The sequence below is a fragment of the Diplotaxodon limnothrissa genome, linkage group LG10 (assembly GCF_057381915.1).
Source record: "Diplotaxodon limnothrissa isolate DT_005_m linkage group LG10, D_limnothrissa_male_GT1.1, whole genome shotgun sequence".
Taxonomy (NCBI): Eukaryota; Metazoa; Chordata; class Actinopteri; order Cichliformes; family Cichlidae; genus Diplotaxodon; species Diplotaxodon limnothrissa.
Genome location: NC_140605.1, coordinates 28,864,410 through 28,879,694, shown reverse-complemented (window position 1 = coordinate 28,879,694; position 15,285 = coordinate 28,864,410). Strand labels below are relative to the sequence as shown.

The 15,285-nt window shown below is 40.9% G+C and overlaps 2 protein-coding genes across 2 annotated transcripts; one reads left to right on the top strand and one right to left on the bottom strand.

Moving 5' to 3' along the window:
* Positions 1-271: 271 nt before the first annotated feature.
* On the top strand, positions 272-4,310 carry plekhb1 (pleckstrin homology domain containing B1). Its single transcript, XM_085364063.1, has 6 exons — positions 272-311; positions 1,307-1,459; positions 1,774-1,876; positions 1,963-2,002; positions 2,109-2,199; positions 4,177-4,310. The coding sequence occupies exons 1-6, from the start codon at positions 275-277 to the stop codon at positions 4,308-4,310; spliced, it is 558 nt and encodes a 185-aa protein (XP_085220189.1). The 5' UTR covers positions 272-274.
* Positions 4,311-5,497: 1,187 nt separating this feature from the next.
* Positions 5,498-9,655, bottom strand: LOC146624678 (lathosterol oxidase-like). The gene is made up of 5 exons (XM_085364062.1): positions 9,614-9,655; positions 7,917-8,134; positions 7,270-7,402; positions 7,092-7,192; positions 5,498-6,980 (listed from the first exon to the last, which is right to left on the bottom strand). Exons 2-5 carry the CDS (start codon positions 8,124-8,126, stop codon positions 6,516-6,518), a joined length of 909 nt encoding a protein of 302 aa, XP_085220188.1. The 5' UTR covers positions 8,127-8,134; positions 9,614-9,655; the 3' UTR covers positions 5,498-6,515.
* Positions 9,656-15,285: the final 5,630 nt, after the last annotated feature.

Sequence of the window (15,285 nt, the reverse complement as noted above, 5' to 3'; positions counted from 1 at the left end):
CAGTGCAAGTGTCTGATAGAGAAATCAGTTCAGAAAGAGTGATGGGGGGGGGGTTGAGAGAGGGCGTGGTCTCCTAATCCAGAATGATCCTCTGAATCAGTGTCAGTCCTGGTGAGAGCCAGATTAATCTACCAATACCTCAATATCCGCAGGACAGAGGCCATATAAACCCAGGCAAAGGCCTCCAACAGCAGAGTCTCTTAGACATAAGCAAGCCTTTTGCTCCTGGATTATTATCAAAGCAAACTAATAACAAGAACAACATCCGAGGATTATGGCGCTCCTGAAATCAAGCTGGTTGTGGAGACAGAGTAAGTTTTTTTTTCTTCACAAATTCAGGGAATTCTATAATAAAATTAGTGCTAGTAACTTAAAGGTTCGATTATTCGGTTCAGTTAATGTATAAAAACATGTAGGCTTCATTTTTTGGGTGCTTTAAGAGACAAGACCTACAGGACAAGACTTATAATTAAAATAATATTCACCCATTTCACCTGCATTTGTTAAGTGTAGTGATAAGGGCCGTTGCATTTTCTTTTACTTTTCTGTTTTTAAGGAGTTTGACTAAGTATGAGCATCAACATCTAGACTAGACATGTGACATGTAGCATGTTACATGCACATTTTACCTCACCTTTTTGGGTAAATGTTAAACTGCGTTGAATAAAGTGATAACACTTAGCACAGTGAAATGTATTTGAAACCTTTTGCATTTTTGCAGATTACAATTTTATCGTGGGACAGGCAGTGTGCTGCATATCTCTGTGAAGGCTATCCTTTGAATTTTAAAGCAGCTCACTAAATACAGCTGCCTGCTTCAACCTGCTAACTGCTCGGTTAGATGCTTTGTGTCTACAGATGACCAATACTGCATTGGTTCATAACAACATCCCAGAGTTTTAAAGCTTTAAATTCTACTATCATTTATTAGCTTTATTCTAATCATAGCTAATACATGTGGGCTGTTTTTCATGTATGTTGTGTTGTGTATTTGTGTTAGTGACCAGATTGCAAACTCGACACTGAGGATTTTCTAGAAAACTTCACGCATTATGAAACTCTACCCTTTGTAACTTGTAATCTCATTATTTGTTCTTGGCCATGCCTTTAAGTGGCTTATCAAGGACACTCAATGGAGATACACCTGCTTGGTGGGAGGGGTAGGGGTGGGACTACATTCAAAAGCAACTACTAAATCACCTGAGATGTGAGGCCTGCAACAGAAGGATGTTAAACTGAAGTTTAAAGTTATCCCAGCACCTTACCATGCACTAATTTTACAATGTGGCATGTGTCTCCTCTCCAGCTTCTGTCCTAAAACGCTGGAAGCTCAACTGGTGTGACCTTTGGATCGATGGGAGTCTTTGCTTTTACAAGTCAGACAACAGGCGAGAGCTGGAGCATCGCGTCAGTCTCAAACTAGCATGCATAGATGTGCAGTCCGGTCAGGAATGTGGAGGTACGGCACGGATCTGTGATACAATTATACCCAGAAGCGAACATGTTCCATCACTATTTAAGTGTGAACGCTGACACACAGAAGTGCTTTAAATGTGCAGTATTTTAAAGACCATATTGGTCAGACTGTATAGAAGTTTAGAAGAAAATATCTCATGATAATAGATTACCATGTCCATGGCAAAAACGTGTATTCTTACAGTAGGCCTGGTCGCAGTTTGCTATAAAATAGGAAAGAAGCTTTAGCTCATTCATTCTCACCTTTCGTTTACCTTTAACAAATATGGGTAATTTACTCCTTTAATTTTACTCCAGGTGTGACTCCACCAGAGAGCAATCCCAGGGAGAATCTCGTCGTGGTTCACCTCATGGACGGCTCAACACTCAACCTGTGCGCAAACAGTGAAGACGAATCAATGTAGGTACTCACGCTTCGCCTCATTATTCTCTGATTTACTTCACAACCGTCCCTCAGTTTCTCAGTCCTGCTTGTTTATTTTTCAGAGCGTGGAAACTGACTCTGCTGCAGACCAGAAGAAACCCGGTGAGTGCTTCATGCTTTCTGTAAAAAGCTTAAACACGATCAGCAAGCTCTCAGATAGTGTTTCCACCACAGAGCTAAAAGTAGTGCTTTGCTTTTTTCACTGTAGGTGTTCACATATGACCCATATGATGACTCCTACCAGGCTTTCCCCCTCAATAGCCGCCACACTGTCTACATAACACCTGGAGCAGGACCAGGTAAGATATCATAGCTTAACACAGAAAACTAGACTTATTATCGACTTAATATAATACATAGTACATATATTATAATATGTAGCCATTTTTTTAAAGTATGGAAAATTATAATAGTTCCCTTTAATATTGTAATTTTAGGACAATAAAATTAACCAAGTGGAGCATTTTAAAGAAGCATTTAGCTCTACACTAAATAAATCTAATGCTGCGGTCTATATACTGGATCAAAAACAACAGCATTCATTTGCATTCATTATCCTAGACCATATCCTATCGAGCAAAAACAGGCTGGCTTATGAGGGCTCTTTTCTGAATCCTGTAAACAACAGGGAATTGAAATATGGCAGCTGTCTTCTTCTTCCAAAGAAGCAGACAATTCAACAGTAATCTAAATAATCCATAACTGCTTTGGTTGCTGCAGTATGTTTTATAAAACATGGCACACCACAAGAACTGAGCACTTATGATGTAGCTGGTATGTAGCCTGTGAGGAAACAGTCAGAAAACCCAGAACCATTCACTGCAATTACCTCTGTATAACCTCATCATGTGTGATAATGCATATTTTTTGTAAGGTTTCCCACATGCGACATGTGTTACTCTGAGTACTCTTTCTTGCTGCACTGTTTGCCTCCACACATCTGCTCAGTTTGTGAGCTAATTGAATTCTGGAGCTAGATTTAGGGCACTTGATGCTCCTGCTGGGCGGTGCTTTGAATCAGCAATAAATTAAGTAGAACAAAGCAACCTTTTTTTAAACGTGACAGTGAGCAGTGCTTAGACTAATAACAGTAATTGGTATGCTAATAACAATTTTTCTTTATGATGTTGTAAGTGTTTTATATTTGTGTCCACATTTAGCTGGACACAAGTCCACACACCTGCTCTGTAAATGAGCCAAGAGGCAGATTAGTGGGGCTTTAAATACTTCACTTAATTGGGTTTTAATGATTTTCTTTTAAAAGTAAAAGCCTATAGGATTTTACTTTGAAAGTATTATGCCATGTGTTTTATACATTCACTTCACTTATGTTTGCATTGCTAGCATTGGGTTAAAAGGCCCTTTTGGCTTTGGCAATGCTTTAGTTCTTCATAGGCATGGATTCAACTAAGTACTAGAAACATTCCTCAGACATTTTGGTCCACAATGACAAGATAGCATCACATGCTTCAGATTCATCAGCTTCACATTCACGATGTAAAAATCTCTTGCTCCGCCACATCCTAAAGCTGATCCGCTGGATTGAGATCTGGTGACTGTGGAGAAAGTTTCAGCATGATGAAGTTATGGTCATGTTCAAGAAAACAGTTTGTGACATGGTGTGTTATCCCATGGTTGTAGAGTTTTGTTGAGCCTGTGTGAATTGTATTGTCATTTTCTTGGGCCTAGCTGGGCCAGTGTGGTCTTCTGCTGCTGCAGCCCATCTACACTCAAAGATGCTCTTCTGCAAACTTGGAATGTAATCAGTGGATATTTGAGTTACTGTTGCCTTCCTAACAGAAGTCTGATCATTCTCTTATAACCTCAGGGAATGTTTAGGTGTTTTCATCCAGAAATGATGCTTATGCTGTTTTGACTTCATGTTTTTTGTTTATGCATCGATCTTGCGTTTAAATTTCCAGTGGAAGTGGTAGATACGCGCATGCACTGTGGTTAGTTTTTGCACAGAAGCCCATCGATACTGCAATACCGGCACACTGTATGCCAGTTAGTTTAAGTTCATTTTAATAAGCACAACTGGGATTTGACACGAGCTGATACTTAAATTCGGGACCAGGAAAAAGGCCTTTGTCAATAAATGAGTTCAGTTCATCATCGGTGCACAATCCACAGCACCACAATGATCTTCAAGTTGCGGACTGTTCTGACATTGTCCCTTTTTACAATCCTGATCTGCCCTTATTTTTCTAGACATTCAAAGCGACTGTCATGTTAACACAAATGGTATAAGTGTCTTCTTTCTGTCTATATTTTAGGAACCCACCAGGTGGTTGTTCAAAGGGACCCGTTTGATGGCGTAGTGGAGCATCTAGCACTGGGAATGTTAGCAGGAATGGCAGCCGGGGCAGCCATGCAATCCTTCCTTTGGATGCCCTTGTTTTTTTGCTGAGATGACTGACATTACTGACTGGAGAGCAAAGCCTGCCTGTCACCAAGACAAGGGAGTTGGACATCTAACGAGCATGTGTAGAACAGGCTTTCCCATCATACTTGCTCTGATAAAAAAGCTGCTTTTGTTCTTTATTATGAGCATATAAAACCTGCGTTGTCATCTTAAACGTGTAAAACACTGTCAGATGCTGCTCCCCTGTGTCGTCTGTGTTTTAAAAATACTGGCTGCCACAATATTAGAAGAACAAACATTACGGTTTTAAAGCGTACATACGAGAATGTGGTTTTTGGGAGCTTTGTGCACTTTGTTCTCACTTGTCTTTTGTAAGTTTTGCTTTTACTTGCTGGTTAAGTTTAAGCACCAAAAATTACTTGTTTAGATTTATGCACAAAACTCTTGGTATAACACTACACATTGTACTGCAACAGCACCAAGGTTGTAGAGTTTTACATCACCACTTATGAACGTTTGCAAAGCAGGAAGTTGGTTTTATATAAGAGTTATTTTACCAGTGGAATTCTAGACAAAGTGTAGTTTGTAAGAAATATTAAAATATTAGCACCTCACTAGAAAACAAGTAGATATATTAAAAATAAATTATAATACACTGAAATTCACTTTTGTTTTCACTGCACAACAGTCCTAGCTATACAACCACTAACTAGCATTTTTCATAGCTCTCGTCAGTATCGCTGCCTCGACTACCTGAAGATGGACGGATGACCCAAAAGCTCAGCAGGTCAAACTTCAAGGGACTGAAGACTGCGTCTTAGGCAGTCAGCTTGCCTTTAGGTCAAAGTGTTTGATGAAACCATGGGTTTAAACTACAACTGCAAGTCCAACAACTATGGAAGTTTGAGGAGTCCACCAATAAGGAAAACATTTGACACCCATGAGTCAGTTGAGTTATTTAGTTGAAATTTTGAGACATTAATCCCAAGCAAAAAACGAAGTTGTTTTTGGAAGTGGAAACAAGCTTCCATAAAATACAAGCTCTTAAAATAAAATATAAAGAGACACTATTTTCCCAAAATATATTTCAAATTTATTATTGTATTAATATTTCAAAAAAAAAAAAAAAAATATCCACAAAGCATTTCTACTCTGTATCCATCAACACACTGACAATGATGCTAATGTAATCTCAGCAAAGACTGACATGAGCTGTGTGATCTTTCGGTGCATACATTTATTGCAGTTCTATGTCGCATGCTACAACTATAGTATTAAAATGCAAAACATGTATTAAATGATCGCGTTCAACTATTCTCTTGTCTTTATAACCAGAATCAGTGCACATGAAAAAAAATCCTGCAGAGCTCGAAAAGAAAGAACCAAGAATATGGAGTTGTATGCATCACACCACATCAGTGCTTTGAGGGGGATGGATGTATAAATGCAGGTCTGTTTAAGGTATGATCCATGTGAGGGCTTAAGAATAAATGAACCACATGTGGCACCCATATTTATCCCACAAACTTTATTCCCTACCGAGAGGAAACTGCCCAGTATATATCTATAAAACACATTTTCTAAGATTTTTTAAATGTTTCAGAATTTCTTTGACACTTCTGTTGGCAACGTAATTTCTAACGGTTACTTATAATTGCCATCTTCTCAATATTTTAATTAAATTGCAACAGAAGACACGACTTTTGAAAAATTAAAGTTAATGAGGCCTCTGCTGCTCTTCTCTTACGTTTCTTATGACTCTTAAAAAAAAAAAAAATAATAATAAAAGCTGGAAGTGCAAAGTAGGCATGGCTGATTAGCCAGTGTTTCAACTTTTGGGTTACTCTGATTTATAACCTGTCAAATAAAAACCTCTGGCTTTAGTAGAGCCCTGTGAAATCAGCCTCAGGTCTGGTTTGTGACTGAAGAAGCTCCAGTAGCTCCAGCAGCTCCAGCTTTCTGGTGATCCTCAAGTCTCTTTGCTGCACGGTTCGCAAAAATCTGTTACACTACAAAACAACACCCCATCTCCGGATGTTAGTCGATAGTTTGTGATTGGTATGTGTGTGCAGTCCAACCAGGGGCAGCCGTTTCACATTCACTCATTGCTCCACAAGAACTCAATTCTTACAAAGGCTTATTTGGCACATACATGAACTCCAATTACTCTCCAATACGCTGGGCTTTAGCAAATTGTCTTTACAAAAAAATAGAGATCACTTTCTGAAATTATTCATAACCCGCGTACTGTTACTCCTCCTTACAGGTAACTCCCCTCTGAGCCCGTCCATTCACTTGCCCGTTAGGCTTCGCTTCGTCATTTCCCAACTTTCCCTCTGCTTGAAGTTTCCTGATCAGATCATGGGGACCTTTCCCCATCAGAGCTGACGGGTGCCTATAGGAGCCTCCCAGGCGGTCCCACAGAGTGAAATATTGACCGTAGTTGTAGTCGAAGAAGAGGTGGTGGTCAGTGTGGTGAGCTGAGCCGTTGATGACGCTCGTCAGAGCTCCGGGTACACGATAGTCGCCGTCGTGGATGGAGATGGTCCAGATGTTAACGAAAACGTAAAGAGCCAAGTAGAGCACCTTGTGGAGGGGGAAGAGGAACGGGTAGATGTGGTAGGGCATTCCTTGCAGGAAGCCGTCCACTGGATGAAAAGCATGACTGGCAAAGGGAGTGGGGATCTTCCAGATGTGGTGTGGTTTGTGAAACAGCTGTTGGGGACAAGAGAGCAGTGAGGTCAATAAAGTTTAACGCACGATAAAGACATTTCCACTATTCAGCAATTGTATATTGCCAGTACGAAAAAACACAAGTGTCCTCACCTTGTAAATAAGCTTATGGTGTAAGAAGCGGTGAATCCAGTAGATGCACATGTCAGTAAAGAACAGGAATGAAATCATACTCAGGAAAAGGCCGGGCCAACCTGAAAGCACAGAGGTCATGTCACCGACAAAAACTTTAGGAGAATTTGAAACATTTTCTGCTGCTTCTTCAGCTTACCGAGGGGCGAATCGGCAACATGATCGTAGAGTTTGCTGTAGCCTCTGACTTCAGTGAAAAACAAAGCCACAGTGGGAATGCTGATCACGGGCAGAGAGGTCATCGCATATTTGATTTCTCGCCATACTTGATTCTACAAATAACAATAAGTAACATTTTTTTAATATGTAATAAAATAAATAAGAATGAAAAAAAAAATGAAACCAATGTGGGGAATTCCTGTTATTAACTTTGATGGACAAAATTATCAAAGCGCATTTCAAACAAAGTAGTTTGGGGGCTAAAAAAACAAAAATTAATCTCACCCAGCCTTAAAAGACACACAAAGGCTTTCATGAAGAGACCCTCACCCCAGTTAAATGGCCCAATTAAATCACTACATGTAGACACTACATGTCCGTTAGGCAGGAAAAGCATTAACAACACTACAGGAGGTGAAACCAGTAACATAAACAACTATAAAATACAGTTAGTTTCGCAATAAAAACACTATTAATTCTTGGTTTTGAAGCCATAGTGTGCACACGACAGTAATTTGCAAGTGTTCCTATAAATCTGTACACCCTTTTGCAGATACAAAGGTCAATTGATTGCAGGCTTTAGCTCTGCCAACACTCAGTCATAAAAACAAGATATGGGCTTTATACCTCCAAGAAGTGTGGGTGTTTCATCAGATTGTGGTCGAAGATGAAGTAGTAGCTGATGGCTCCCAGGCCCAGGTACAGGACTGCAGCTCCGAGGTTCGTCACCACCAGCAGGCTGATAATCTGCCGCAGGGCTCCGTCTTCAGGCCACGACGCTGGGTACACGTACGGCGTGAAGAAGTAGTAGTCAGCGACATTCAGCACAAGATCCATGGCTGAATCTGTAAAAATACAACAAAAGAAAGTCAATATTTATATCAGAGCATTTCCTTTTGAGAGTGTTGAGAGGTTTAGTCTCCCTTATTCACCTTTAATTTTCTCGCCATCCATTATCTTTTGCTTATCTGGTGTCAGGTCATATTGAGTATGCTAACTGAGGCATTTCACAAATCCTTCTTCCCAGTTGCCCATAAAATATCCAATGGAGGGTGCACAGAAAGTTCCTAGCCGAGTGCCCGAACCTCCACCTCCACTGCTCATTTTCATAGCTTCTAAATTTTACAGCCGTTGCCATCTTAGAGTGATGCAGAGATGGAAAAGTCACAGACTGTATGCCACTCCTGGTTCAGTAACATATGGTGATTCATACAGTGGCGTGCTGTTGCTGCCAGGTAGTGAGTTGGTGGTTTTCCCATCAACACCTCCTTCTTAATGCTGATAGGCCACCCTTGGCTGCCAACTGAACATATTCAAATTTAACACCAAACCTGCTACTCCTCTAGGTTCAGTCTTAACTGGCAATGTAGGCAAACAAATGGGCTTAAAGTCACAGACTGCTGAGTTACTGTTGTCTTCCTCGTAGTTGGGTTACATGTTTTTTTTGGAAATGTTAGAGCAACCACAGCACTAGTTAGTCTGGCAGCTCGGGAATTTCATAACTAGTTTTCCAATAAATATCAGACAGATGTAGCCAAGATGCAGTCATCTTGGAAGGCCTCCTGGCACTTCCTTTGTGTCATTATCCAACTTAAACTTTATTTTAGTGGATTTTTTAAAAAGTGCATGTATAAAGTCACATTTGTTGAAAAACGCTTAAACTCTTAAATTCATAAATAAGGCTTTAATTTTTCCCCCCATCTGAAAGTGGTACTTTTACCACCTTCTTTGCAGTTTGCATTTCTCCCACAGACTTAACGGCAGGTGCCCATCAGGCGTGTAAATCAGACTCATAGTTGGAATTCCACCAAAAGAAACACCTGACGGTGGCATTTACCGACACCAAGCGTGCCATCGGCCGCCTTTCTTTGATCACTTTCCTGAACCGGTTAGATCAGATAACATAGCCTAACTGTCACATACACATAACGGTAAGTGAAAGAGCCCGGAGTTTGTAAAAATCACAAAAACCGAATAAGCATTTGCATTGTCCGTCTTTAACATTACCGTTTCCGTTTCAACCGAAACGCGTAAAGTATTTCGTCACAGCTCCACATCGCTCACTTTCCTCTAAGAAAATTAAAAATGGGTATTTGAAACATGAAAAATGAAGGCTGGATGGATGTACACTGAAAAGTTTTGCAAAGCACATACATGAACGCAAAAACATGACAATAACTACTCGTTATGCGTAGAAACCCCATTTTTTGCAGAATTTGGCTTCACTAAAGGGACTCCAAAAAGGCTTAATCGGGTTTAGATACAACTAACCTGGAGTGTCACACTATTAATATAAAGTTACAGCCATGTAAATAGCACTGTACCTTTTCTTGGTTGCAGGTATCCCGGAACAACGATGGAGGGAGGCTCACTCAACTAAAGTCGGGCAGACGACCAATTAACAGCTAGTTTCCCAAAACGTCACACGAAGATTCACCAATGAGCGACGAGTTTTTCATCACGGCAGGGTTGTTGTGTTTTCCTATTGGCTAGTCGAAGGATCTGATCATGGCGTTACTGAATCTGTGCTAAATGTCCTGCAACAGCTGGATCATCAGGACAGAAGATGAAACACCTTAAAGGAAGTTTTACCTGAACGACAAAACGCCCCGAATGCGCTCCATTATAACTTCAGAACTACAGAACAATAGTAGCAAAATTAATTTACAAACTTTAGGTACTGAAAGTCATTCAGTGTTTTTCACTTCCCTTGTATTAAATGGAAGGATTACATAAATATGGGAGCCATTGCTGCAATTCGGCATCCTCCAGCATCTGCACTGCACTTTAAAAAATGACTTTTAGTAGTCTTTCCATGACTACACTAGTTTGCTTTAAGACAAAACCCAGATACAGCACTGAGAAACTGTTAAACTGTGACATGCACAACATAATTGGAGACGACACGTTAACTAAAGCATCCTCTGTGTGAGGATCTAAACGTATTCTACGCTAGATTCGACACAGCGAACACCATGAGACCGGACAGTGTGCGCACCGCGGATGACGTCAGTGCGCACACTGTGTCTGAGGAGGATGTGCGGAGGTGCTTCAGGAAGGTGAACGCACGCAAAGCTACTGGTCCGGACGGGATTCCCGGCCGCGTCCTCAAGTCATGCGCGGCTCAGCTGGCTGGAGTGTTCACGCACATCTTCAACCTTTCCCTCTCTCTGTCTGTAGTCCCAGCCTGCTTCAAAATGGCCACCATCGTCCCTGTACCCAAATCCTCCACCATCTCCTCATTGAACGACTGGCGACCTGTAGCCCTGACCCCCATCGTAAGCAAATGCTTCGAGAAGCTGGTCAGGGACTTCATCTGCTCTGCACTACCCGACTCACTGGACCCTCTACAGTTCGCATACCGCCACAACAGGTCCACTGATGATGCCATAGCCCTGACACTACACACTGCCCTGTCACACCTGGAGAAGAGAGACACGTATGTGAGGATGCTGTTTGTAGATTACAGCTCAGCATTCAATACCATCGTTCCCTCGAAGCTGGACAGGAAACTGCAGGATCTAGGACTGAGCAGCTCCCTCTGCAGCTGGATCCTTAGCTTCCTGTCTGACAGACGCCAGGTGGTCAGACTGGGCAGCATCACCTCATCCCCCGTCACACTGAACACTGGTGCTCCACAGGGGTGTGTACTGAGCCCTCTCCTGTACTCACTCTACACCTACGACTGCACGGCCACTAACAACTACAACATCATTGTGAAGTTTGCGGACGACACTACAGTGGTGGGTCTTATCACCAACGGTGATGAGACAGCTTACAGGGAGGAGGTCAGCGCCCTGACCCACTGGTGTCAAGACAACCATCTCACCCTCAACGTCGCAAAGACAAAGGAGTTGATAGTGGACTTCCGGAGGTGCAGAGAAGTACACACCCCCATCACCATCAACGGCGCTGCTGTGGAGAGAGTGAGCAGCTTCCGGTTCCTTGGAGTACATCTGGCTGAGGATCTTACGTGGTCAGTACACACAAACAAAACAGTGAAGAAGGCGCAGCAGCGCCTCTTCTTTCTCAGGAGACTGAAAAGATTCGGCATGAGCCCCCGCATCCTCAGGACCTTCTATCACTGTGCCATTGAGAGTATCCTCACTGGATGCATCACCACCTGGTATGGCAACAGCACCGCCTACAACTGCAAAGCTCTCCAGAGAGTAGTGCGGTGCTCTGAACGGATAATTGGAGGTGAGCTTCCCTCCCTCCAAGACAGGAAGCGGTTCCTGAGGAAAGCGGGGAGGATCATCAAGGACTCCAGTCACCCCAGCATAAACTGTTCAGACTGCTTCCATCAGGAAGGAGGTTCTGCAGCATCCGGTCCCGTACCAGCAGACTGAGAGACAGCTTTTTCCATCAGGCCATCAGACTGCTGAACACGTCATAGACACCTCAGCTTCACTACTGGAACTTTAACATTATGCACTCCATACTGTACAGTAATGCCACTGTTTTGCACATGTCTCAACTCTGTATATTTAATTTTTTTTATATATATTTTATTTATTGTTTACTCCATTTAATTTGTAAAATATGTGTACACACACACACACACACACACACACACACACACACACACACACACACACACACACACACACACACACGTAGAAAAATATTTAGTATACACATCCAGAAATGCATATACTATTATATATTGTACATATATTTATTAGTTTCAGATGTAGCCATTCTTGTATTTTGCTTGTTTACATTGTTGTATTTTGCACAACTCTGTTGCTTGTGAAGCTCGCACACAAGAATTTCACTCACATGTGCTGTACCAATGTACCTGCACATGTGATGTGACAATAAAAGTGATTTGATTTGATTAAAATTAAACCCAGACAGATAAGTATTTTAATGCAATTGAAAAGCAAAATTATATTCCAATATGAAATAATTACATTTGGCTTGCTGGGACAGTAGAAATACCTTAGGCTGCACTGTCTTTAAAATAACTTTCCCAGCTTTATACCTCTCTTGTCTGACTGTGACAGTAGATAAAATATAGCAACTTTTATTTGTCCCAAAGGTGGGGAATTCCTACAGCACATATTCATAAACATTAAGGAATAACATAAATATGTGATAAAGTCAAAATGAGTTAACAATAGCTTACTGGATGTAAGCCACGCTTTCTCCTTCCAGATGAGTATTGTGCCTTCAAATTTAACTTGAAATGGAAAAAAAGTATACAAAATGATGCAGTTTGATGTTAATGTCAGTGGTGACAAATTCCTTTTTATTGTGACAGAAACAAACAAACAAAACCCTGACGCCTGTCTAACCACAAGATGTCAGCAGTGCTCTAATGTACAAGTGAGAGCAGCCTCAGCCATTACTGATATATTACTCATGACTGCAGGCACTATGGGAATATACAGAGATTTTATGGTAGCACCACTGGACGTTAGTGTATTTTAGTGTAACACATGGATTTATTACTGGACACACTATTACCTTCAATGTGAAAGTACAGGATTATTATAGGAAAAAGCAGTAAAATGGTTATAGCATAACCCTTCATAAAAGCTTTTATATTATATTATATTATATTATATTATATTATATTATATTATATCCAGTGGGTCACTTTTTTTAATCAAGATATCTAATTTTAAATAAGCCACAAATGGAGAATCGGAGTTACGTGTCTCTTCTTTAGTTGTGATTTTGTTCAAATTCAGCTGTTTTGCTTTCATGACATACACCTTAACAGAGCACACTGCCATTTTCCATTTAGTTTTCATTATGTTTATCATACATCTTTATGGTTATATTACTGCATGTTATATAACATGATATTCAAATTTATATACAATATTAAGAATTTATTTGTGTAATATAAACACAAATAACACAATGTTTTACTGCTTGCAGTGATGAGTCACTGAGCTTCAGTCCAGTTCTTGTGTAATTTGGCATACCTCACCCTTTTCCCTGTTTCCATTTCTTATGAATGGTTTCTCAACATCCACCATTTCAATGAGGAGTAGAGTGGTGGATGCGAACAGTAGATGGATCAATGGAAGGACCAGATACACCTCTGAGATCTCGTGTTGAGTCTTTGCTGGATTTTCTCCTGTTTCTTAAGGACGTGACTTTCAGATACTGTTCAAGTTTTGTAGATGAAGTTTTAATTTTTTGGTCTGTTGCTCCTTCTTTCGTACTCAACTTTGTTTCGTCCAGTTTTCTGAAATACTTTACGACACCCTACCAAGCATGCCGAGATATTCCAGGTTTTCGATTAATAGCTCTTTGGGAATCACCTTGTGGGTGCAAAACACAATTTTTATGCCTGTCAAAGTGTGATTATTGGCATTGTTGCACTTTCAACAAAAGAAATGGGAACACGTGTTTTTGTAACAGGCTGCTAGTAACAAAATGCCTGAAGAGACTAAAATCAAAGCTGGTTCTTTGCTAAGTTTTCTGTTATCTGTGGACACGATGCCGATTCATCCCTTGAGTTACGTCCTTTTTTTATGCTTGAATGATTCATAGGTCAGTCTTATTGTGTGTCACGACAAATAGCTTAAATGCAACACAGTTGTGGAGTAGCGATATATATAAAAATTCATCAAAGACGATAAAGCAGAATTAAAAATGTCTCAGTAAATGTAGGAGAGACAGCAACAAAGTAGTTCAGTATATCACAGTGGACAGTGCAACAAAGTGACAGTTTACACAGAAGCCACGGCCACAGCAGTTTTCATCCTCAGCTGGAGGGATGTATCAGACATTGCAGGTGTCTGAGCATCATCTAGGTCTTTAACACTGCTCTCCTCTGCCAGGGTCAGCTCATTGTGTCCACACCTCTCAGAATTGTTCCCTTTGTGTTACTGATTTTAAAGCACTGATATGCCAGTTGGTTCTTGGTCAGTGTTGACGTTGGACTTTGTTGTGTGTAACCTCTTTCATTGGGTCTGCTGTCATAGTAGGCCATAGCCTGTTTTCTCAGCAGACTCCCCAACGTCTGACTCCAACATCCCTCTTTTATTATTATTATTATTATTATTTTTATATGTTTTGACAGATACAACCAGTGCCTGCTTGAACCGAATACATCAATAATAATATGTTGCGTGTATGAATTAAGAGACTGAGTCGATTTGAGGGGAACTCACTCTACTTTAGAGGGAAGTTGCTGTTTTAAATACACCAAGAGTTGTCTAGCAGGCTGTGAAGTCATCTCCCTCTGTGTGCAGAAAAACACGCACCAATCAGGATATCTGCAGAGAGGCAACCATCACGCTGAGCTCCAGATAACCTGCTGTTCATCATCTCCTCAGTAGGCAAAAACAGTGGATGTGTCACTTTGAGAAATGTAATCAAAAACTGGAGAAACTTGCTGCAACACAGTCACAGATTAATGTTTCAAGTCATAATATATTTGATTGTCTTGCCACTTCACTGGTTACAATTCATGTCTGCAGTGAGCAATTGTCATTATCGTTATCAGTAATCACAAACTTTTTTCTTTTTTTACTCAGAAAGATTAATTTAACACTTTTCAGCAGCTCCCAGCGTCACACTGGCGAAGCTGCATATATAAACCCGAGTGCACCTGAGCCCGAATAAACTGGATATATTTCATACTGACACATGAGAGCCACTTAGCAACATGTCAGCCTGCGAGTTTCAGGTTAAAGCGCACACCAGATCATTCACAGAAGAACACGCCACCGAACACTTGTGAATGACGTGTCTTTATTGACCAAATGAATCCACATCTTGGTCATATTCGTCGAGAGGTTTGTTGGATCAGACCGTCCTGCGCGTAAACCATCCAAACGGTCACGAGGACCACTTCACCTCCTCTTTTGGATTTGGTTACTGCAGGCCACAGCTGCTGCTGTTTAGGCAGTTTTGGGACTGTGGCTGCATCTGCTCATAAATAACACAGTCTCATAAAATTTAATGAAATGAGAATTAACTATGACACACGGATTAGGCTGTATGAATACTGCAAACATCATTTTCCTCT